General features: G+C 39.8%; 2 protein-coding genes across 2 annotated transcripts; one reads left to right on the top strand and one right to left on the bottom strand.

Moving 5' to 3' along the window:
• The first annotated feature begins 5,964 nt into the window (after window positions 1–5,964).
• LOC104851280 (olfactory receptor 8H1) lies at window positions 5,965–6,912 on the top strand. Its single transcript, XM_010608450.1, has one exon. It carries the CDS (start codon window positions 5,965–5,967, stop codon window positions 6,910–6,912), a length of 948 nt encoding a protein of 315 aa, XP_010606752.1.
• An 11,855-nt stretch (window positions 6,913–18,767) lies between these two features.
• Window positions 18,768–19,715, bottom strand: LOC104851282 (olfactory receptor 8H1). Its single transcript, XM_033756791.1, has one exon. It carries the CDS (start codon window positions 19,713–19,715, stop codon window positions 18,768–18,770), a length of 948 nt encoding a protein of 315 aa, XP_033612682.1.
• Window positions 19,716–23,553: the final 3,838 nt, after the last annotated feature.

Raw genomic sequence — 23,553 nt, forward strand, 5'->3', positions numbered from 1 at the left:
TACACATACACATTTTTATTCAATTGCCATTATTTTATCTAGCATAATCCCCTTCTGTAATCAGAATGATACTTACTGGGCAACAAACTTTATGAAAAAAGTGCCTTCCAATGTTGTCTCTTTAGAAATTTGTCAAGCACATAATTTTCACAGAAATAAAACAGGAAACCATAAACTGAACTGAATACTTTTGTAATCTGTTTGTTTCTCTAGGGGTAATTTAACTTTGTTTTTCTGCATTCAGTTTTATTCTGAGGAAAACTGTATCAACCTAGAAATTTTTTCAAATCATGATCAAATCAAAAGGTCACCCTGAAGTTTCCTCTGAGAAGAGTCTGAGGAGGAGCTGTGAATGGAGACAGACCAGTGTGTGCCTCTCCTCCCAGTAAGCCTCATATATGGTGCATTCAGGACACTGCAGCCTTTGCTCATCCTTGGGGAGCAATTTCCAGGGAAGATTCCTTGGCCCAATACCAAGGACAAAAGTTCAATGACTTAATGAACACAAGATTTTTTTTTTCTTTTCCCTTAGAAATCCCACATTTAGAACATAAACATTTCACCTCCTCATGTGATGCTCCAAGTTTCAGCTGATCTGCATTCATTTATTTTTAAAATTAACACACAGTCATATAAATTTACCAGGAATAATGTTTACATTTGAATGATCAATCAGGATATTTTGACTAGAAATTTAGGGAATAAATTTTTGGGTTTGTACTTTCTTTACAAGTGACATTATGAAGGATGGAAAATAAAATTTTTTGCTTGGAAATGTTTTATACTTAAATTAATGTGTAGACCTTAGTCATAATGCATATTCATTAGAAAAAAGAAAAAATATTAAAATGCAATGAAAAACAAGCAATTCAAAAATGGAATCAGAAATAATTTCTCAGATAACTATGGAGGTTGTGCCCATAGTGTAAGACATGATTAATAAGTCTGGAGTAGACACAGATAAGAAAACATACAGGAGCTTAGGATCCTGATAGAACCCCAACATAGGAAACCAATGGAATCCATGAAACAGATGCAAACAGATTTCCAGGAGACCAAAAATTCTATTGAATGTTTATGAAGAAGAATGAGCCAATGTGGGGACAGAATTTTAGATGCAGATGATGGAATTGCAATAAGTGACCAGGAACAAAATTTCTTAAAAATACAAAAGTCCCACAAGAGATTAATCCAATAGCTGCTGCTAGACAATGCAAACAATAGCGTAAGACTGATCAGAGTCAGTGAAGAAACAGGAGAAACTTCAAATGACATTAAAAACCTTTTTGCAGAAGTAATGGTAGAAAACCTCCCAAGCAGAGAAAGAGAACTTATCATACTGAAAAGTGAGGCATACAGGCAGTGATGAAGAAGCTCTACACCTAGGCATTTAATAGTTATGATTTTAGAAATCCAGTAGAAAAACTAAATCCTACAAGCAGATAGAAAAAAGAAACAAATCACATAAAAAGGAGATCCCACTAGACTCAGTGCAGAGTGCACAACATAAACCCTCAAGGTAAGAAGAGCTTGCAGTGTCTTCTTTCATGCCCTAAAGGAAAACAACCTCCAACCCAGACTGGTGTACCCTGAAAATTATCTTTTAAAATTTGATGGAGAAATAAGATACTTTCATGACAAAAAGCACCTTAGGAACTTCGTGAATACCAAACAGGCACTGCCAAAAATTTTAAACAATATCCTAGGAAATGACAATGAGGATCACAACCCTAGGAAACCCAGCTGAATGAATCCATTAGGCAAGACAAGAAATTAAATGCATAGGGGGAGAATCCAACAAAAAGAAGTCATGACAAAGATAAGTCAACACATATCAGTTATAATGTTCAATATTAGTGGTCTCAATTCACCAAAAAAGAAATAGACTGGCAGAATGGGTCAAGAAGCAAGATACAACATTATGCTGCATAAAAGAAATACACTTAATTCAAAAAGAATCTCATAAACTGAAAGTTAATGGGTGGAAAACAGTACTCCATTGTGACAGGAATCTGAAAAAAATAGGAGTAGTTATCCTATTTGCAGTTGAAATGGATTTCAAACCAACAGTGATTTAGAGTGACAAAGAATGACACTACATTCTTGTAAAGGGAACAATCTAAGAGGAAGAGTTGACAACCTAAATATATAACACAAAAATATATATGCACCAACCACTAGTGCACCTAACTATATAAAAGAAATACTAATGGACATGAAAAATCAAATAAACACTAATTCAATAGTAGTGAGGAACCTCAATACCCCACTGTCACAAATAGATCGACTAGAGAGAAAATAAAACAATTAAATATTAGAACTCAATCAAACTTTTGAAAAAAGAGTGTTTAGGAGGTGTTTAGGAGTATTCTACCCCACAAAACCACAGATCACATTCTTTTAGGTTGCATAGGATCAATTGTCTCACTACATAAATATCTTACCAATTTCATAAATTCATGGGTTCTTTCTAGTCTCCAGTTGTTTTTAAATTTATAGGTTTACATTTTTCACATATATGTATTTCTGTAAATTAGAAAATATATCATATCAGTTTTGGTTGATCAGAATATATAACTTTTACGACAACATTTCTTAAAGAAATTATTCAAATTTAATTAAAGATGAATTAGTTTTTTATTACACAAGGAGAAAATCATGTACAGTTTTATTGCATGAGTGTAATATGATCTAGTGGGCTACTGATCTATTGGTGGCTTTTGGAGTAACTAGGGCAGTGCATAGACACTGGGCATCCAAGCACCCAGGAATCAGGCCTGGAATTGAGGCACAGGGGCCATGGTTTGGACCTGGGCACAGATTATGCAAACACCACGTTTTCCCCTCACCCTGGATACTAAGAGCAGAGAGGATGAGGGCAGCTGTGGTCCAGGCTCCCCAAGGGTAAACCTGGCAGAGGGCAGAGGTCACTAGGGAGGGTGGAGCTCAGCTCCAGACTGCAGCAAATGGTCTCTCCCACCTAGACAGAGGCTGAGAAGGAGAAACACGGAAAGACAATATGATTTCCATGTTGTTCTTTCTATTAGGCCCTGTCCTACAGTGGATTTCTAGAGTAAATACCGCCCCACAAGGAGGCAGATTCACTTTGTGTGTGTGTGTGTAATTGTGTCAGAATTAATGCTACTGATTTTGCTGCTGTAGGGTGTTAACTTTTGTTAGGTTCTCTCGTAGCTGGGTTTGTTTAGTGTGGTTTTCTGTCATTCTATCAGATTCACACAGCTGGTAGTTTAGTAATTAGTTTCAAACTCCCTCTAAACTCTTTCCACTTGTATTCCCTTCCCTTCTCTTTTTTTATTCATTCTCTTACTCTCCTGCACGGATACAGGTCTGTAGGAAGGGAAAGACGGCAGATGGGCTGCGGCTGCAGTAGAGAAATTGGTAGGAAAAGTTTCCCAGAGTGACTTTGCTCTCTGTAGTTCGATTCCCTGGCTGGTCCTGAGGTGAAATGGCAGAGCTTTACTAGAGGAATCTCTTAGAGGGATTGAAAGGACTCAGGTAGAGAAGGAGAGAGAGAGCAGAACTAGAAAGGCACCAGAGAGCGCAATGCGAAGAAGAATTTACAGCTAAGATTGGAATCCTCTCTAAGGAAGAGACTGATGAGGGAAGGTGCTGACAGGCACAGGAGGAAAGAGGAGCAGGCGAGCTGCCACTTTCAGTAAAATGCAGAGGGGACATGGGTGGGGCAGCTACGTAAGGTAAGAGAAAGCAGTCATTTAGTTTATGAAATACAAACATATATATATATATTCCCTGTGGGGTCACCATGTTACCTCACCAGGTACACACATCCCCTCACGAACCCTAAAAGCTCCCTGCAACCCCACACCTTCTTACACATCACAAAGGTCAGGACGAAGGCAAACAAAGCCTCCCAACAGGAGCACACAGGTAGGCAAGGGTGCCAGGCTCAGGATCCTGGGACCTGAGATCCAGCCAGAGACAGGCTAGGAAAGACACTGTGATCTCTCCATGTGCCTGGGCCCAGGAAGGAGGGTCCCTAACCCTGATTAAAGAGACCAGAGGCAAAGGCCTGCACCTGTCCATCTTTTTCCAGACCCTGTGTCCTCTCCAAGGCAGCTTATTTGTCTTCTTCTTCTTTTCTTTTTCTTGCTTCCCATGAATAAAGCATCTTCCTTTTGGAAACTTCTTCCCTCTAATTCATTATTATCCTGAGTTTTCTATCAGGCTGGCTGCATACCCTGTAGAGGGTTCTCCTATGCTAGAATCATGTTTTTACTGACAATGTATTTCCTGATGAAAATTTTATCATTCCATCAGTGATAATGTCAGTCATAAAGTAAATATGTTCCTGGAAATTTCATCTAAGCTCAGTCAACACCAACAAACACACAACACAATAAAATAAACAACAACCTTTAGACCAATCTTGAGTGTAAACATTATCCTTTACAAATTTAAATAATTATGTGACAAATTAAAATTAAATAAACAAAGTTCAACTACAATTTAGAGTATCATGAGAGAATGTGTTTCTCCTCTCCTGTGAAACTTCCTAGGGAAGAGGGAAAATCCTTTGTTCATTTTCTCTTAGAACATCGGTCCTTGGCCTCAAGCCCAGTGTTAGTCCTTGGATTTGGGCCCAGAGGACGACCATGTCCTGCAGGTCCCTGCGTACTCCTTGATGGGCCCTGGAAAGACCTGGAGGGTGGGGAGCAAGGCGCACGGAGTTCTGGTTAAATGCACACTTGCTTGTTGGGACTCTTCTCAGAAGAGACTTCCTGGCTAGGTGTCTGTTTGATCAGGACCTGAACAAATCTGCTAGGGTGATTGAATTTACCTCAGAATTGAAAAAGAGGAATGCACAAAAATATAACAGTGATAATATTAAAAATATAAAAGTAATTTTTACTAGGGGAAAGAAATATCATGAAGAGTCTTGTGTCCCTACTTTTTTACCATATTTTTCTTCAGAAAAAATAACTGCAATTTTCAGAATTCTAGACAGAAAATATGGGAAAAAGTTGTTTTCATCAGACTGACTCACAGTAAGTTTCATTCTAAGACCTGGAGTGTTTTAGAAAAGGTAAAATACAATATGGATTTTATTCTAAGAATATGCATTTATTTATATTTAAAGCTTATCAAAATAATATTAATATATTCAAAGCAGGAACAGATGATTTAATTGTAATCAGCACTGCAACACGTAACCTGAAAGGTTTTTTTTTCTCTTTTAGAGCAAAGTAGCTTCCTAAGGCCAAAGGCATAAACAACCTGGCACAGAAATGTGGAGCAGCAGCCCATGTTTGAAAATATCTTAATGTTTAAAAAGTTCTTTGAAGCTCTTTATCGATAGACATGTTCAGCAATTCTGTATCATAGGCATTGTATAATCTTAGAGGACCTCATCTAAGTTTCCTAAAATGGGAAACCTGTTTGTAATTAAGGCACAATAGCAGTGGGAACTAAATGAGAATAAAAAGTAAACAAGTTATTTTCCTCAAAGTTTCTTACATATCCTTGCTCAAGTTTGCCAAAAAAAAGTTATAAAATAAAATACAGAATTTTTAGCATTCGCTCAAGAGACCAAATAACTTGGTAGAATTTCACTGATAAGTAAGGGCTCTGATTTCACAAAAGTTGTTTTCTGTGCCCTTCTTTTGATCTCAAAATCCGTGGACTTTGGCTGGGACATAAAACTTTACATGTAGATTAAATGTGTTAATAAAGAAAGCATATAGAGTGTATCATACTCACACTAACTCTATAGGATGTAACCCTTTATTATGTGAGAAGCAAATGTCAAGCCATACCATGTCCTTCTCTATCTGACATTTGATTTTTTTTGGTTCATATTCAGTGAAGATTTGTCAGTTCTCAGGAAGAGTGATAAATCCGGGCCACTCCTACACACAGAACCTGTATTCCGTCACTTAAGCAAAGTATCAAATTTGATTTCTGCATAGTGGAAAACATTGCACCATGAGGAGAATGAACTCCAGCAGTGTGGCTGGCTTCATCCTCGTGGGGCTGACGGACTCCACAGAGACACAGCTGGTCCTCTCCGTGCTCTTCCTCCTGATTTACCTGATCACGGTGCTGGGGAACGCTGGGATGATACTGATCATTCGCCTGGATCCCCAGCTCCACACCCCCATGTACTTTTTCCTCACTCACCTGTCATTTCTCGACCTCAGCTACTCAAGCGTCATCTCCCCTAAAACCTTACAGAACTTACTGACTTCCACCAAGAGCATCTCCTTCTCAGGCTGCTTCACACAAATGTTTTTATTTATAGTCTTTGGTGCTGCTGAATGTTTGCTTCTCTCCTCCATGGCCTATGACCGCTATGTAGCTATCTGCAATCCCCTGCACTATCCAGTCATTATGTCCAAAAGACTGTGCCGTGCTCTGCTCGCTGGGTCCTATGTAGTTGGCTTTGTATATTCCACTGTGAATGCAGTTTCCATGAGCAGATTGGATTTCTGCGACTCTAATATCATCCAGCACTTTTTCTGTGACACATCCCCAATTTTAGCCCTGTCCTGCAGTGACACTTCTGAGGTTGAACTCATTATATTCATTTGTGCTGGAACCAATTTAGTGTTTTCCCTCATCACCATATCTTCATCCTATCTGTCCATCCTCTCCACTATCCTGAAAATTAATTCCACTGCTGGAAAGAAGAAAACCTTCTCCACCTGTGCCTCCCACCTCCTGGGAGTCACCATCTTCTACAGCACTTCGATCTTTACTTACCTAAAACCAAAGACGTCCTACTCCTTGGGAAGGGATCAGGTGGCTTCTGTGTTTTACACAATTGTGATCCCCATGCTGAACCCTCTCATCTACAGTCTCAGAAACAAAGAGGTCAAAAGTGCTGCTGTTAGAGTCCTGCAGAAGAGAGAGGGCTCTAGACAACTGAAATAACTTTGATGCTAAGCATTTACACTTACCCCTTGTCTTTTTTTTTTATCTAAGAAATTCTTTGATCTAGTTTTGAAAAATATTAAATTTTTGATTTTTTTCCCTTTCAGCTACTCTTTACTTAACAAACATGATCTTGTACTTTGGAGGCAAAAGTACTTACCAGTACATATTATAATTTGGAGTCATCAATTAAATGTCAAATCTAAGATGTAAAAAATCTGTTCTATTAAGAAAACTTTTGTGCAAAAAGAGAACATTTTTTTCCAATTTTACAAACTATCAATATCATGTTTCGGTAAACCTCTATTTTAAATATTTTATGATTAAAATGCACTTGATTTTTATGTCATTCTGTTTATCGTGATTATCAGCAGCAAAGTTTGGAGCAATTGCTTTCAAGTCAATACTACTGCATTTAGATTCTAGATCTGGTGCTTCTCTAGCTTTTATGAAATACTAATCCACTTAAATAAGAAGGTTCTGTGTGTCCATCTATATGACATATAATAATTCCATGTCTCTCCCTTCAGAAGATAGACACAAAACTTCCAGGAAAATAAAATAAGTGCTGGCCAATATCACCTGAAAGTTTGCATTTCTATCATATTTTGACATAATAAACTCTACATATTTCTGAGAAGTGTTCCTTTATGTTTTACAAGTCTCTTTTATTTAATTTAATTTGCCAACTAACAAACGGTTAAAAAAATAGGGCAGCATTTTCCACTTTCAGATTAGGTAATATATTAAAGTAGACTGAAGTTCTAGGAATGTGATATATCTTACTGTTGAAGACTATTTAGAAAATGGTGATTATATATAAAAGATTAATATGTATCCATTGTTGGGTGAATTGTGAATGTTTTTCTCAATAGGTGGTTATTAATATATTTGTATGTATATTTAACACAATTCCTGTCGTGTTTTTGTATAATCATTGCCACTTTCTTTGTTAACTTTAAAGTTTACTATCTAATAAACTGTATAATTAAAACATGTAAGATTACCATGTACTCGGTATATTAAAAACACTGTATATGAAAAGCTACACTCATTATATAGTGCTTGTAGTGAATTTATTAATGTAAAAATCAATGGCGATAACAGCTGTTAGGTGTGTTTCTGTGAGCCCTGTGGATCAAACCTTTCTGTGACATGAAAATGAGCTTCAGCCACTGTCTTCTTTGCCTTTCTCCTGATGTCTACAGGGTTATAGTATTCTTCAAAAATAAATTAATGATTATCACATGTGACTTGTATGTTATACATTAAAAAGATACAGCACAGAACTGAATGAATCAAGAGGAAAGCAAGATAACAATATATAATAGAATACACTGCTAAAAACAGAAATTCTGGGAAAAGAACTAAGAAATCCTAGAAGTCAATCCTTGCATAGTCAAATGAGCCTGAAGGGAGGGTTGGGGTATGGGGGGAAATTGAGAACCAAATCCCATCATGTAAAGATACAAGATCCCAATGATGAATGTAACTGTACTGTATACCTAAAATGTACCAAAGTCAATTAGAGAAAAAATAGTCAAATGAAAAAGTCATTTGAAAGTCTCCACAATAGTGAAGATGAATAACAAGAGTGGATATCAGAATTAAATGACAAAGGTGATGTGCTGCAACGATGACCCAGTAAGAGACTAAAGAAAGACAAGTCATGAGAAGATTTTTTGTGAAGCCTTTGAAAGTCTCAAAGAACAAAATGAAGGCTCCAGTAGGATGATAGAGTACAGGCCAATGGCATAGGAATCCTATTCACTGGAACTGTAGGAGAGGCTTCTACTAGGAAGCAGTGGCAAGTAAACATGACCAAAAAGAAAGTCCTCATAGCACATCATAATCAGCTTGCCAAAAATTCAGACCTAGCACATTAAAAAGAAATGCAAAGAAATGCTAAATCACTCAGAATGATTAAATCATTGGCAAAGATGAATTTTTCGACTGAAAATCTTAAAGCCAGAAGGGCTTGAACCAATGTTTCAAGCTCTGAAGAAAATAACTACAAACTTACAGTGCTGTACATAGTTAAATTGGAAGAAAAATGAAGAACTTCAAAGATAAGGCAGAAGAAATACTGAATAAACAGTGTTGCAAGAAGTGGAAAGGAGATTTTCATAACAGATAAAGAGGGCAGTCACAATCATGAGACTAAGGGAAAATCAGTCTCATTTTGGAAACAATTAAAAAAGAAAAAGAAATACCAGATATGAAACAAACACTAGAAAAAGAACAAACTCTAATAAAGAAATAAAAAACTATTTAAAATATTTAATTAAATGTTTTTAAGTCTACAGTAAGTGACATAAGATATCAGGTTGGGTAAAAAATGTTTGATATATGTTGCCTGAAATAATCACATAGGGCCCAAAAAACACTGACTGAAAGGAAAAGGGTACTTCAGTCAGCTTGAAGATGAAAACACATCTGAGTAGCTATGCTTAGATTCACCAATCTAGACTTCAAAGAGAAATTATTCAGTAGAGAAAAAGAAGAACATTGCCTATGGGCAAAGGGAGCAACGTACTAAGAGACAAAGATTGTAAATATGCATTCGACCAACCTTGATGGACCCAGTTTCACAAAATTCTTCTTGATTAATATCACATAGAATTCAAGGCAATAATTGTGAGTATCCTCCTCTCACAGATAGATGGTCAACTGAAATAAAACAACACAAAGAAGATATAGTTATATTTTAAAAGGGAGTACTACTCTGCCATCAAGAATGATAAACCTTTATTGCTAAACCAGATGCCCATGGAGGCCAACTCTTAAGGGAAATAAATAGGGCATACCTGTGTAAATACTGAATTATTTCTCTGGTGTGAGAAACTGAAAGTTAAAATGAAGACCAAAATGCATCCTAGAAAATGTACAAAGGTGAAGAAGAAGTAGGGCAGGGGGTGCAAGGGGAAAGGAAAGTGGGAAATGAAGGAAAGACGAAGAAACCAAGAAAGAAGGACACATGTCCAGATCATGCTTGAAAGTTGGGACCGGGTGGAACCGTAGCTTGCAGGGAGCTAACTGTTGCCTGGAGTACCACACCTTCAGCCATAGCGGAAGGCAAGCAGGAAGAGAAGGAGGGGCAAATAGTGCTACGTGGCCTACGTGGCCTAGGCGGAACACGGCGTGATTGGTTCATGATGGGGCATGTGCCGGAAGGGAACGGGGGAAGGATACAAGGTGACAGTCTCAGGGGACTGTGCCGTCCAGGGTCTACAATGCGACACAGTCTATGGAAGAGAAAGGGAGTAGGGAGAGCAATGGGAACAGGGAGGAGAAAAGGAGCTGGGCAGAGGTGAGGGCCATTGCCCATGCTATCTCCCCCTTTCTGTTTGTAACTCAAGGTGACTCCAGTGTTGTCCCAAGGTGAGGTAGAGCAGTTGTTGACCAAACGCAGCAGACTAGAAGCAAGACAGTCAGGATAATCAGGACAATTAAAGGTGTGAGCATGGCGACCACAGCATGGCTGCCAATACTGAAAGGTTGGAACCCGTCGAGGAGGTCCAGATTGCTCGAGCAGCCTGATCTGGGGCAAGACTCTGGACCACTGTACGTTGTATGTTTAGAATTGGTTTGGGTAAATTTTGTGTGTCCAGTCTGAAGCAGACATGGTGGAAGACACCCACGAGACGAGCAGCAACCTGCTCCGGGACCACATTCTCTCGTCATGTTTTAGAGGAGTAGCACAAACGTGTTTAAATTCAGTATGGCAGTGGAGCCCTTGAGGAACTGAAGGCCTTTAGCTTGTGTTCCTATCTCAAGAATTTCTTCTTCAACTGCTTCAAGTTGTGCCTGAATCTTGGAGTCAAAGTCCATCCGAGTTTCTAAGGCATAGGAGATATTTTTTCCAGTAGGTTGACAAAATGAATTGTCTGGACAGTTCTGGCCAAAGCCACAGAGGCAGCCAGGGTGGAGCCAAGAAGAGTGACCAGAGACACCATACCCAGGATGATGAGTCCAACCATCCATCCAGGTCTGCTCAATTGATTTTCCATCTCTTTTAGTACTGGGAGCCTTCAGGGTTTGGAAAAGATTCGTGGGAATCACGACAAAGGGTGATGACACAACACAAGAATGGGACACGTATTGAGGGGAGTAGCACAGTTGTTAAGGTTGCATTTGGTAGAGGTAACATTAAAAGCACCATCAGTGTTGTTGATAATATTAATGGACCCACTAGGAAAACATAGGGTGCCTGAACACAAGCGCATCCCCAGTGACGGGCAGCTCCCACCTGACTCAGGTTCTTAAGGACATAGCTGGATTTAATTATTTTATCAGTACGTGCAGCAAGCCTCTGCAGGCCAGGCTGACCTAAATGATGATTAACTTCAACAGAAGTAACTAAAAAGAATCCAGTGTAATCTCCCAGTGCATGAGAGCAGACCAAAAATTGCATAGAATGTATATGAGTCTGATCAATATGGGAGGTACAACAGTCAACCCATGGCACTGCTCCGTGGAGTAGAATAGTGGCTGTTCTGTGGTGGCAGGGATGAGTAGAAAAAGATGTATCAGATGTGCTCAGTTGAAATGTTTTGTAAAGAGGGATTTCATCCCTTCCTAGGCCAAATACATCTTCACGGTGGTGGACTTTTCTAGAGTTCAAAGGGGTAAGCAGAATGAACTGGGCCCCAGACACAGAGGAAGTGATGCCACTGCACCCATATAGGTGTAAGTGGGGTGGCTGGGAGAAGTACATCCATGTGACCATCCTCCTAATAGGGCAGACTCGTTGGTGAATATGGGAGTAGAAGCTGGCACTTCAGAGGTACAACATGAGCCAATGAATGCTCAGGGAAATAAGTCCAACAAGTTTGGCATCTGTAACTCCTACCTGAGTGGAAACCAAGGCCATAACAGCAAGGAATAAGGCATCAGGGCCTGCGGGACTTCCCTATCCTTTACTATTTATTGAGCATCTTCTGTTAATTTATTGGTCTGGCTCCACGTGGTACAGGTTGCCGCTCTCTCATTTGGTGCAACAGGGGAGCCCGACCCAGTGTCGTCTGGGTGACATTAGCTTTTTGAATGGTGGAATCAACTACTTCTTTAGCTTCAGTACCATCACGGCCACACCATTTGAGTTGGCACCCAGATAGAATGATCAGTGGCTCCTTACAAACAAATTTTCTTCCCCACATAAGCACGGGATTTGGTTCCTATCACTCACCACTGGCTGGGTCCTTCTAGTGAGCAAATTTATGCTTTGATTGGTGGCTAGAAATAAAGTGATTCTCTGCTGCCATAAGGCCTCCTTGTTCATTGATATTTTAAAAATTTAAGGTATATAATAGCAGATTTATTACAGTAGAGGGTGTAGGCTTATAAGAACTAGGGAGTACTCCCATTTTTTTGTGTAATAGTTTTAAGGGTGAGATTGGCACATTCAATGATTGCTTGACCCTGAGGGTTTTAAGGAATATCTGTAGGGAGGGAAATGCAAAGCGTTGCCCAAAAGTGTTTAAAAAGAGCACTAGTGCAAGCAAGGCCATTATCAGTTTTGATCACCCTCGTACAACCAAGCGCCTGAGAGACACGAAGACAGTGATCAGTCACAGGTCGGGAGGCCTCACCTGGTGAGCGGAGCAATAGGTACCAACAGAACCATGAGCGTATCTGAGGGGACCGAACTCAGGTGCACGGGTCGCATCCATCTGCCAGAGGTCACACGGATTCAGGCCCCTAGGGTGACCGAACACGAAGCGCGCAGGTGGGACAGGTGCAAACAGTACTGCATGCAACTGCTTGCACGCGGTGGAAGCCTTTTGGTGAATAACAGAACGCGAGGCTGCGGCCTGTGGAAGGGCAAGTGGAGGAGGCCGAGGAAGCCAAGGAGCAACAAGGTGACCCGCAGTGTCATTTCCAGGGAGGGAAGACTGCGCACGAACCTGTGAGATGAAACGAGGGCAAATGCAGCATCTCGCCACGTCTCTCAGGCTGTGGGAAAGCTGAACGAGAACTCCGCCGGTAGTGCAGGAAAGAGTAGCAGTTTCTGTTTTTTGGGATACGCCCACTACACAGGCGCTGTCTGAGTACAGATTAAACGCAACAGAAGCAAAATCCTCAAGCTCCCAAAGGACAGCCCGTAATTCGGCAGGCTGAGCAGGTGTAAAGCCAGTATCTTGAGATCTAGTCCCACTCAAGGAATGATATCTGGCACATCCAGTAGAGGAGCTGTCTGTGCAAACAGTAAAGGCTCCGTCCAAAGTCACAACCAGACGACCTCAGGGAAAATGAAAGGAGTAAGAAGAATCCCCAGGTTCACGGAAATGTCCAGGTGTTCACATTTACCTCCCAGACATCAGAATGATACCCCACACAGCAGCTGATTCAGTCACACACCTGAGGGTCTCCAAGATGGCTGAGCTTCTAGCTCCAAGATACTGCTTTTCAAAGTTGCAGGAGCTGGCCCACCAGGCCTCTCAGGTGCCCAACCTGTGTACAAGTGAATCCCCACAAGGGCCAGCCTGTACCACTGGGGGTCACGTTCTCGGGTCGTGACCACTGGGAAGTGGATTTCGGAGGTCTCAAACCACCAGGAGGTGGCGGTCTTTAACTCCTGGTTTTCGTAGATACCGTCTCAGGTTGGGCAAAATTCTATTCTACTTGATAAGAGACTGCCACTGTAGTGGCAAGAAAACGTCTTTCAGGAATTAATTCTCAGATTAAGACTACCGGTGTCCACTGGATCTGACAATGCCCACCCCACTATAGCCTCTGCAACTCAGTCAGTAGGGCCTGGGTGTAAATTGGAAACTCCATTTGTCTACAGACCCCAAAGCTTGGGGCAAAAGGAATGGATGAGTCAGACCCTAAAATCTGCTGTCACCAAATTGCCCTTGGAGACTGGTGAGGCGTGGGTCAGCCTGCTGCCTTTGGCTGTCCTTAGATTTAGGTATACCCATTATAGAGCAGGTTTTACTCCGTTGAAATTATGTTTGGAAGACCCCCTCCACTGGTCCCCAAAGTCAAAAGCTAGGTACTAGAATAATTTTCTAACCAGTCTCTGTTAAAATATCTCTAGTCTCTTCAACAGGTACAGAAAACTGTTCACTCCCATGTAGGAGCTTCTCAGCCCCTCTCAGCCTCCGCACCATGACATGTGTCAGTCCGGGGATGTTATCTTCATAAAGGGTTTTCAGGCTGAAGGACTGACTCTAGCCTAGAAGGGACCCTAACCAGTCTTACTCATATATCCTCACTCTAGAGGTTGTCAGAATCATTGTGTGGGTTCACAAATCGTATCTGAAGTGAGCAAAACTGTGGACTGCTTAACAGGAGCCTGATCTGTTAAGGCTAGTCTGATCGTGATTGTGACACGTATCCTTGTTGTCTTTGGGTGGACCAAGCTGAACTCCCAGAAGATTCAATGAGGAGAGTTGCACGCCTTTCTCCTCACCCCCTTTAGCTCAGTAGATATTCTAGTTAATGTCACTTTTGTTACCCTCTGCCTCAGGCAACCTCTCAGATTTCTACTGCCCTAACTGGGCCTGTGTAAAAATTGCCTCCTATTGTGTCACTAATGATATCATAGTTAGCAAACATGGGTGCGGAGTCAGATTCTGCGGCAAAGTCCCCTGGACTCTAAATTGGGATGGAATTGTGGATTCCACTTCTGGCTCCCTGGAGGACTAATTCTGACCCAGGGGAATCATTTCCATTCAGACCAGGTTGCTAAGCTGAGGCACAATACAGCAAGTAGCCTCTGGTAAGGTGATGTTTATGAGATCCTACTACAATCCCTCGTATAACCGCTTGCCTAATCGGGTCAATGCTTTGACATCACGCTGAGAGGAGTTGGGAATGTGACAGCCAGCCAGACACCAACTTGAGCCTCAATGCCATTTTGTACCTGAGCTTGGACAAAGGACCCGAAACCCCCACATCCCATTTGGCTGTGAACTTGCTACAGTTGCAGGATCGATTGTAGCTCACCCAGTGTGTGAAACTTCCTTGTGTCCCCCACTAACTTGGCGTGGTTCTGCTTCTGTAAGATTGCTCTTGCGCTCCCCTAAACCCTTCCTAACAGAAAGCATGATTTAAAAGGAGAAATCCAATGGAACCCCATTGCTGAGAGAACTTGCCAGGCACTAAAGCCTGGAAACGTGAAGAGTGGAAACAGAATGAAAGGAAAGAAAACAGAAGGAATAAAATTGTAAAGTAACTCCACAGCACCGTAGAATAGTCAATAACAAAGTAGTACTGAGATAGGAAAAACGTAAGGAGATTCATGTCAACGCTTTTTTAACAATAAGAACTTTAGGAGGCCCTTCATTAAGCAGCTCAAAGGCTCTTGGGAAGGATAACCTGAGTCTATGCAGGAATAGTAATGACAAAAGAAACAATGCAAAACCAAATGTGACAAACTTTAAATTTAATTGACTTCAATTTTATTTCATGTAATTTTAATTACTTTAAATTTAAAGGACAGAAGGAAAATAATGTTACTGCATCATGAAGTTAAGCCACATAGAAAAATAACATTTATGATAAAAATAACCAAGACTTGGGGAAAATTGATCAGTATTATTCAAGGGGTCTTTTGTTGTTGCTTGTTTAATAAGGGCTGCACGTATATTTTAATGGTACAGTGTTTGCCTATTGTTGTTCATGGCCTGGGCTCAATGCCAACCACCAAAAAAAAAGTTGCATGTAGATATTTGGTAGACATAATTATAATATGGGGTTCAAAAAGTCATTACTGAATGGAGAACAACAAATGTAATATCAAGAATAAAATAAAGATATCAGCAAGTCCTCCCATAAATTCAAGTGAAAAGTAAAATATATTACAAAAATATTCTGCTGATGAATGTAATGATTAAAAAGTAAAGCTCCTTAAAGATACATTAGAAGAAATATGTAATACGAGTATTGTCTACTTATAAATTAAAGTATTTTATGAAGAGCATTCAAATGAATACAATCTGCACAGTGGTTTTCCTTTGTAAAACAAATCCTCAGCTGTGCTTTACACTGAATATTGGATGAATTCCCTCTGATGCTGAGGGAGAAGATAACAGAGCCAAAGACAGGAGAACCCGAGCACCAAGTTACCTTCCAGAAACGGTTAACCCAAAAGTAATCTGAGCAACAGGGTGAGGATGAAACACGATAAATTCAGGTGGTAGCCATGGACACTGTTTTGTGTTGAGCGAGTCTGTTCCTGAAGGTTTCATCCACCAGGAAAACTGTTTCCTTATATGATTTCCCTGCCGTCATCACCCAGCATCTGATAAGTTATTCCTTCCTTTAACAAGTTCATTTTCTGTATCTCAGTTTATTCTTGTGTCTTTGAAGCTTTAGCCCCAATGCCAAGCACAGTCTCTTCTATTAGAAACTACAAAACATTAAACAGCACACACATTTAACTAACACCTGTTGTAGTAAAGTATAATAGCAGTCTTGCGTCTAACTATTAATTGTTAGGAGGCAAATCCAGGTGTTCATATTTTGATGTGCTGTATTAAAGGCTTTTTAAAAAATCATATTTATACTCCATAGTACACTGACCTGGAACTGTGAAAGAAGGCGTGAGATCTGACATTAATTCAGAGAAATACCTTCCATTATATGAGCTATGTAGTGATATTATTGCCGATAGGTAAGTTAATTAGATATCTTGTAAGAAATTAGACAGGGCCACCCTCAAGTAGCCAGCTCTCAGGGAGCCAACACAGAAAGGAGCCAACGTGGAGGACAATCAAGACACATTCACTGAAGTTCAGAATTGTAAAAGGAGAGAACCTTCTATACCCTGTGCTTCCCTGGGGATAAATAGCAGTGACTGATATTCTATAGAGGTATCAGTCACCCGGGTTGGGGGGGGCGAGGTCTTAACCCAGCCTTTCCAGGAAATGTCCTTGACCGCCACCCTTACTGAAAATCCTTGTATGCTTGCTCCCCCATTTGATCCTATTTAATATTCCCTGGGTGACTGTACTTGTAATCTTACTGGTTGGTCATGGTTTGGCCCCACCTCATGTGCACCTTGTAATTTTCCATTGGGTCTTACAGTTTTTCCCACTCTGTACCCGCCTCCCCACGTTGCTTGGCTGTGTAAAACATCTGTGAGAAGTGGGGTGGGTGAACAACCCACTTTCCAGTCCCCCTTCTGTCTGTTAGGCAAAAGCTTTCTTTCCTTCAATAAATTTTTCCTGCTCTTAACCTCCGATGTTCTTAGAATTCATTCTTCAGTTGTAGAGACCAGGAAGTCATGTTTCAGATATCTATAGGTTTGGGAGTTACATCTCTTTCCCTTATATCAATATGAGAAGTAAATGATGGGGCAAATGCAAATACTTTAAATGTTTCGTATGTCTAAGAGATTATATTATGATTATTTAACAACACAATATAAATGCTTTATACCCTATGGAAGAAGGAAAATAAAATAACACTAATTTAATTAACATTTAGGAATTTCATCAATTTAAATACTTTTTACCAAGTCACCTAATCTATTTACAGATTTGCAAACAAAAATCAATAGTATAAAACTTTTAATTCATAGACATACATAACAAATGAATTTAAGAAAAAAACACATCTTATAAATTTATCAAAGTGCTTTCAGAAAGAGTCTGAATATGGTTCATAAAAAGAAAACATGCTGGGCCGGGGATTTAGCTCAGTGGTTCTGGCTCCTGCTTTGCAAGCACAAGATGCTGAGTTTGATCCCCAGTAAAAGATATATGTGTATGTGTGAATGTGTGTGTGTGTGTGTGTGTGCGCGCGCTAGTCTTTCTGAATACAATTACACACATTATTGGATATAAAACTTTAAAGTAAAGAAAGCAGAAAATACCATACAAGATTTTACAGAAAAAAATTATTAAAAGTGTAGACATATTTATACTACTGATTTAGAAGAACAGACAAAGGAATGTCAATAATCAATAAAACATATTTCTTTTCTCTAATAATTGTTACTTTCCAAATTGTCTACAACATTAGGACATATTATTTTCCTATAAATTTATTTTTATTTATTTATTTTTTTGTACCAGGGACTGAACTCAGGTCCTTGGACTTGTGAGGCAGGCAGTGGAACCTCTGAACTAAATCCCTGACCCTCCTATAACTTCATTCTAAATCAATATTTATCTTTATTCTGTATCTAACATTGGGAACTCCTGGGTCCTATTTTTTCCTTTTTAGGTGTTATAGTTATATATTAAATTAAGAAAAAATTTAATAAAATATGAAGAAATATTATTCAAAAATATATTATGCAATAAATATCATATTATTGCAAGGCATCTGATGACAAAGGCTAATTAATATTCACTGTTATTTTCCTCAATGCTTTACAACCACCTTCTGACCTGACAGACATGGAATTATATATCTTGTGCAGCTGTCCATTCTGACTGTAAGAATATCAGTGAATTAGTGTGGGCTACACACTAGAAAGGTGTCCGAACTAGAATCTAAATGCTCAATTTTTAATTTTAAAGCCATGTATCACAACATTGGTTTATTAATCTATATTATAAGCAGAAAGACTAATGTAAAATTCTCTAAAATTAAGGATCTACGAATATGTTATTTTGTTGTTTTCAATATGACAAACATATTTTGTTGTTTTCCACATTAACTGCCTTTGTGTGGTCACATGTATGTACTCACAGATTAACGCATGTTTCATGGTTGCCAGATGAAATATAAATGTCTCAAAATATGGGCCTGGAAATGTGTACTGTCATGTATGATAAGGAAAGCATAGCTGGAGAGGAAGAAAAGAGTAAATAAAACCACAGCTTTTTATCAAAAACAGATCAAATAATTTCCCATTATAAAAAGGAAAAGACAAGTGGACACGTTTAGTACCATGATTATATTAACAGCCTGCAGCCCTCTCTCTTCTGCAGGATTCTAACAACAGCATTCTTCACCTCTTTGTCTCTGAGGCTGTAGATGAGGGGGTTCAGCATGGGGATCACAATCGTGTAAAACACAGAAGCCACCTGATCCCTTCCCAAGGAGTAGGACGTCTTCGGTTTTAGGTAAGTAAAGATGATAGTGCTGTAGAAGATGGTGACTCCCAGGAGGTGGGAGGCACAGGTGGAGAAGGCTTTCTTCTTTCCAGCAGTGGAATTAATTTTCAGGATAGTGGAGAGGATGGACAGATAGGATCCAGATATGAAAATGAGGGATAGTAGTACAGTGGATCCAGCACCAATGAGTATAATGAGCTCAACCTTATAAATGTCACTGCAGGACAGGGCAAAGATTGGGGATGAGTCACAGAAAAAGTGCTGGATCATATTGGACTTGCAAAAGTGCAGGTTGCTCATGAAAACAACAGTCATAGTGGAATCCACAAAGCCGATAACATAAGAGCCAGTGACCAGGGCATAGCACAGTCTTGATGACATAATGACTGGATAGTGCAGAGGGTTGCAGATAGCTACATAGCGATCATAGGCCATGGAGGAGAGAAGAAAGCATTCAGTGCCAGCCAAGAGGATAAAAAAGAACATCTGGGTGAAGCAGCCCAGGAAGGAGATGCTCTTGGTGGAAGTCAGTAAGTTGTGTAAGGTTTTAGGGGTGACGACACTTGAGTAGCTGAGGTCAAGAAAAGACAGGTGAGTGAGGAAAAAGTACATGGGGGTGTGCAGCTGGGGATCCAGGCGAATGATCAGTATCATCCCTGTGTTCCCCAGCACCGTGATCAGGTAAATCAGGAGGAAGAGCACAGAGAGGACCAGTTGTGTCTCTGCAGAGTCCGTCAGCCCCGTGAGTATGAAGCCAGGGACAGTGGTAGAGTTCCTGCTACTCATGATGATATGTTTTAAACAATGGAGAAATCAATTTCCATACTTAGCTTGAGTGACTAAAAACAGGTTTCATTTGTAGAGTGGTCCAGCACTTCTTTAATTAGTTTACTCTTCCTTCAAATTGACACAAATTTACTGATTATGAACAAAAAGTCCAATGTCAGATACAAAAGTATATGTTATGAATTGACATTTGCTTCTGACACGATAACCAATTATGCCCCATAGAGTTATCTTGAACATGATACAACTTAAATCTTCTCTTTTTTAATGCATTTCATCCACGTACAAATTTTATGTTATAGTCACTGTTATCCATAGATTTTTGAGAACACACAAGGGGCACAGAAAAGGACTTTCATGAAATCAGAGCAGTTACCTCTTATCACTGGAACTGTACTAACATATTTTAGAGGGTGAGTGAATGCTAAAATTTCTATATTACTTCTTGTAGCTTGATTTTGTAAATCTGAGCAAGTTATGTAATAAAGTATAAGGAAAATAAGCTCAGTTTACTTTTTATTCTCATTCAGTTCCCAGTCCTACTGGGCATTAATTTCAAATCAATTTCACATTTTCGTAAACTTAAGTGAGGTTCTCTAAGATTATACACTGCATATATTTAGAATTGCTGAACATGTCTATCAAAACAGAGTTTCAAAGAACTTTTTAAACATAAAGATATTTTTAAACATGGACTGCTGCTCCACATTTCTGTGCCAGGCTGTTTATACCTTTGGCCTTAGGAAGCCACTTTGCTCTAAAAGAGAAAAAACGAAAAACAAAAGCTAAGCTTTAGGGTTATATTTTGCTGTACTCATCACAATTCTATCGTCTTTCTGTTCTTCCTTTGAATGTATTACTATTACTTTGATAGGCTTTAAATGTCTCTGTATATGCATATTCTTATGATACAATCCCTATTTTATTTTATCTTTCTTTTAAAACACTTCAATTCTAAAAATGATACTTACCGTGAGTCAAGTTTGATGAAAGCAACTTTTTCCATAGTGCCTTTCTAGAGATTTGAAAATTATAATTTTATTTTCTGAAAGAAAATGTGATAAAAATTTAAGGACCTGAGACATTCTGTGATATTTCTTTTCTTTAATACAAATTACTTTTATATTTTTTGAAATGTCACTGTTATATTTTTGTGCATTCCTGTTTTTTAATTCTGAGGTAAATTCAATCACTCCAGCAGATTTGTCTGATCAAACAGACACTTAGCCAGGAAGTCTCCTCTGAGAAGAGTCCCAGCGAGCAAGTGTGCATTTAACCAGAACTCCGTGCACCCTGCTCCCTTGCCTGGTCCTTCCAGGGCCCATGAAGGAGCACACAGGGACCTGCAGGACATGGCCGTCTTCTGGGCCCAAATCCAAGGATGAACATTGGGCTTGAGGCCAAGGACCCATGTTCTAAGGGAAATGAGCAAAGGATTTTCCTTTTCCCTAGGAAGTTCCACAAGAGAGCAGAAATATGTTCTCTCATGATGCTCTAAGTTGTAGCTGAACTTTAATTGTTTCCTTTAAATTTGTCACACAATTATTTAAATTTGCAAAGGATAATGTTTACACCCGAGTGGTCTGTTAGCATTGTGTTTTGTTTTGTTGTGTTGTGTTTGTTGTTGTTGTTGACTAAGTGAATGTAGATGAAATTTCCAGGAACATATTTACTTTATGACTGACAATATCATGGATGGAATGATAAAATTTTCATCAGGAAATATGTTGTAATTAAAAGCCTGAATCTATAATAGGAGCATGGGAACCAGGGTGAGCAGCCAGCCTGATCAAAAACTCAGCACCAATAATGAATTTCAGAGAAGAAGTTTAAGAAGGAAAGATGATTTATTTATGGCAAGGAAGGAAAATAAAAAGATCAAACAAAAGTAAGCTGCCCTGGAGAGGACACAGGGACTTGAAAAAGATGGACAGGTGCAGGCTTTGTCCCTGGCCTCTTTGATCAGGTTAGGGACCCTCCTTCCCGGGCCAAGGCACATGGAGAGATCACAGTGTCTTTCCTAGCCTGTCTCTGGCTGGATCTCAGGTCCCAGGATCCTGAGCCTGGCACCCTTACCTACCTGCGTGCTCCTGTTGGGAGGTTTTGTTTGCCTTCTTCCTGACCTTTGCGATGGATAAGAAGGTGTGGGGTTGCAGGGAGATTTTAGGGTTAGTGAGAGGATGTGTGTACCTTAGGTAGCTGCCCCATCCATGTCCCCTCTGCATTTTACTGAAAGCAACAGAGCTCCTGCATTTGTTTCCTTTGTATAAAGAAATATAGAAATTGCCTGATATTTTCACTGTTACTGAAGACTTTCATTAACACAATGGCAGAAATAAGGCAGAACTTTAACGTATACAAAATACTCTGTAGAAACCATTTCCACAGGGTTTGATAAGTCATTTGCATTCATTACGACATGTAGGTTTTACGTACTTTGGGTTTCAGTTAATAGGATTCGCTGCCAAAAATGTAAGAGAAATGGAGGGTGGAGAGGAGAAAGGAGGACGGGAGTGAAGACGGGGAAAATGTTAGAGAGAGGGAGGGAGGAAGGGAGGAAGACAGCATGGCACAGACAGAGGTAGAGAGGAAGGAGGGAGGGAGGGAACGCGAAAGAAGAAGTGAAAGAAGGAGCGAACAAGAAACAGTGTAGCAGCAGCAGAACAGAGTGGATGGGGTCAGTTAGAAAAGGGCTGAGTTGAGGAACCGTTACACTTTCAAGATTCAGACGTGCACAGTGTGCTGGTAAATGTGGTGTTATACTTAGAAACGATTCTCGAAGTAATAGCACTGGATAAGTGAGGTTCCATTTGCACATAAGTTGTAACAACCTAAAATAAAACTTCCTCTACCCTTGTTTTAAAATCCAGATAATCTACAAGATCATAATTTCCAGGGAGCCTTTCCCGTGTCTGAATTCACATTCATTCACATAACCTAAACTCCACAGACAAGTCCCTTCCCATGAAATTGCTCACTTCTTGCAAAGTGTGGAAGCAAGATGAAAGCACTGTGAGCACAGAGGAGTCTCAGCTACGGAGTAAACCACCGTTAAAGCCACACAAGAGCAGAGGCGACAACCAGTGAACCTGTAACTGGGAGAGTTAAACTCTCCAAGTCTCCTCTGTTCATCACTATCAAACCTGCATAAGAATAACTAATGATCAACTCTTTCAAGTACATGCTTTGAAATTCATTCGGTTAAGCATGCTGTTGGAGAGGGTGAACAACATGCATGAATTGGTCAGATTTTACACTTAGTAGATGAATGTTATGAAATACACATGCATACACTCAAGCACGTACACGTACAAAATGATCTGCATGGAATCCTACAACTGGGTCATCTGTGGAGTCACTGCAGATTAAGAAGTAATCACGAAGTTGAAAGTGAAATAACAGAACTTATCTAAAAAGAATGAACGTTAGGAAAATGGAATGTATAAAAGTATAAAGTAACATAAAACAGTAACGGCACAAAAAGACGTGAGGATGTAAATGTCAATGGTCTTTTAACAATAAAAGAGTTAAGAATCCATTGGTCAAGCAGCTCAAAGGATCCTGGGAAGCGTAGGTATGAAGGACGCAGGAGTCTATGCAGAAACAGAAGTGACAAATGTGATAACATAGAAGAAAATCTGGCTTGGGCCAGGCATTTAGCTCAGTGGTTCCAGCACCTGCCTCGCAAGCGCAAGGATCCAAGTTCGATCCCTGGTATCAAATAAATAAATAAAATTTGGGCCGGGGATTTAGCTCACTGGTTCCACCGCCTGCCTTGCAAGCGCAAGGACCTGAGTTTGATCCCTGGTACTAAAAAAAAAAAAAAAAAAAAAAAAAA

This window comes from Fukomys damarensis, unplaced genomic scaffold, assembly GCF_012274545.1.
Source record: "Fukomys damarensis isolate Sample0158 unplaced genomic scaffold, DMR_v1.0_HiC HiC_scaffold_27, whole genome shotgun sequence".
NCBI classification, from domain to species: Eukaryota; Metazoa; Chordata; class Mammalia; order Rodentia; family Bathyergidae; genus Fukomys; species Fukomys damarensis.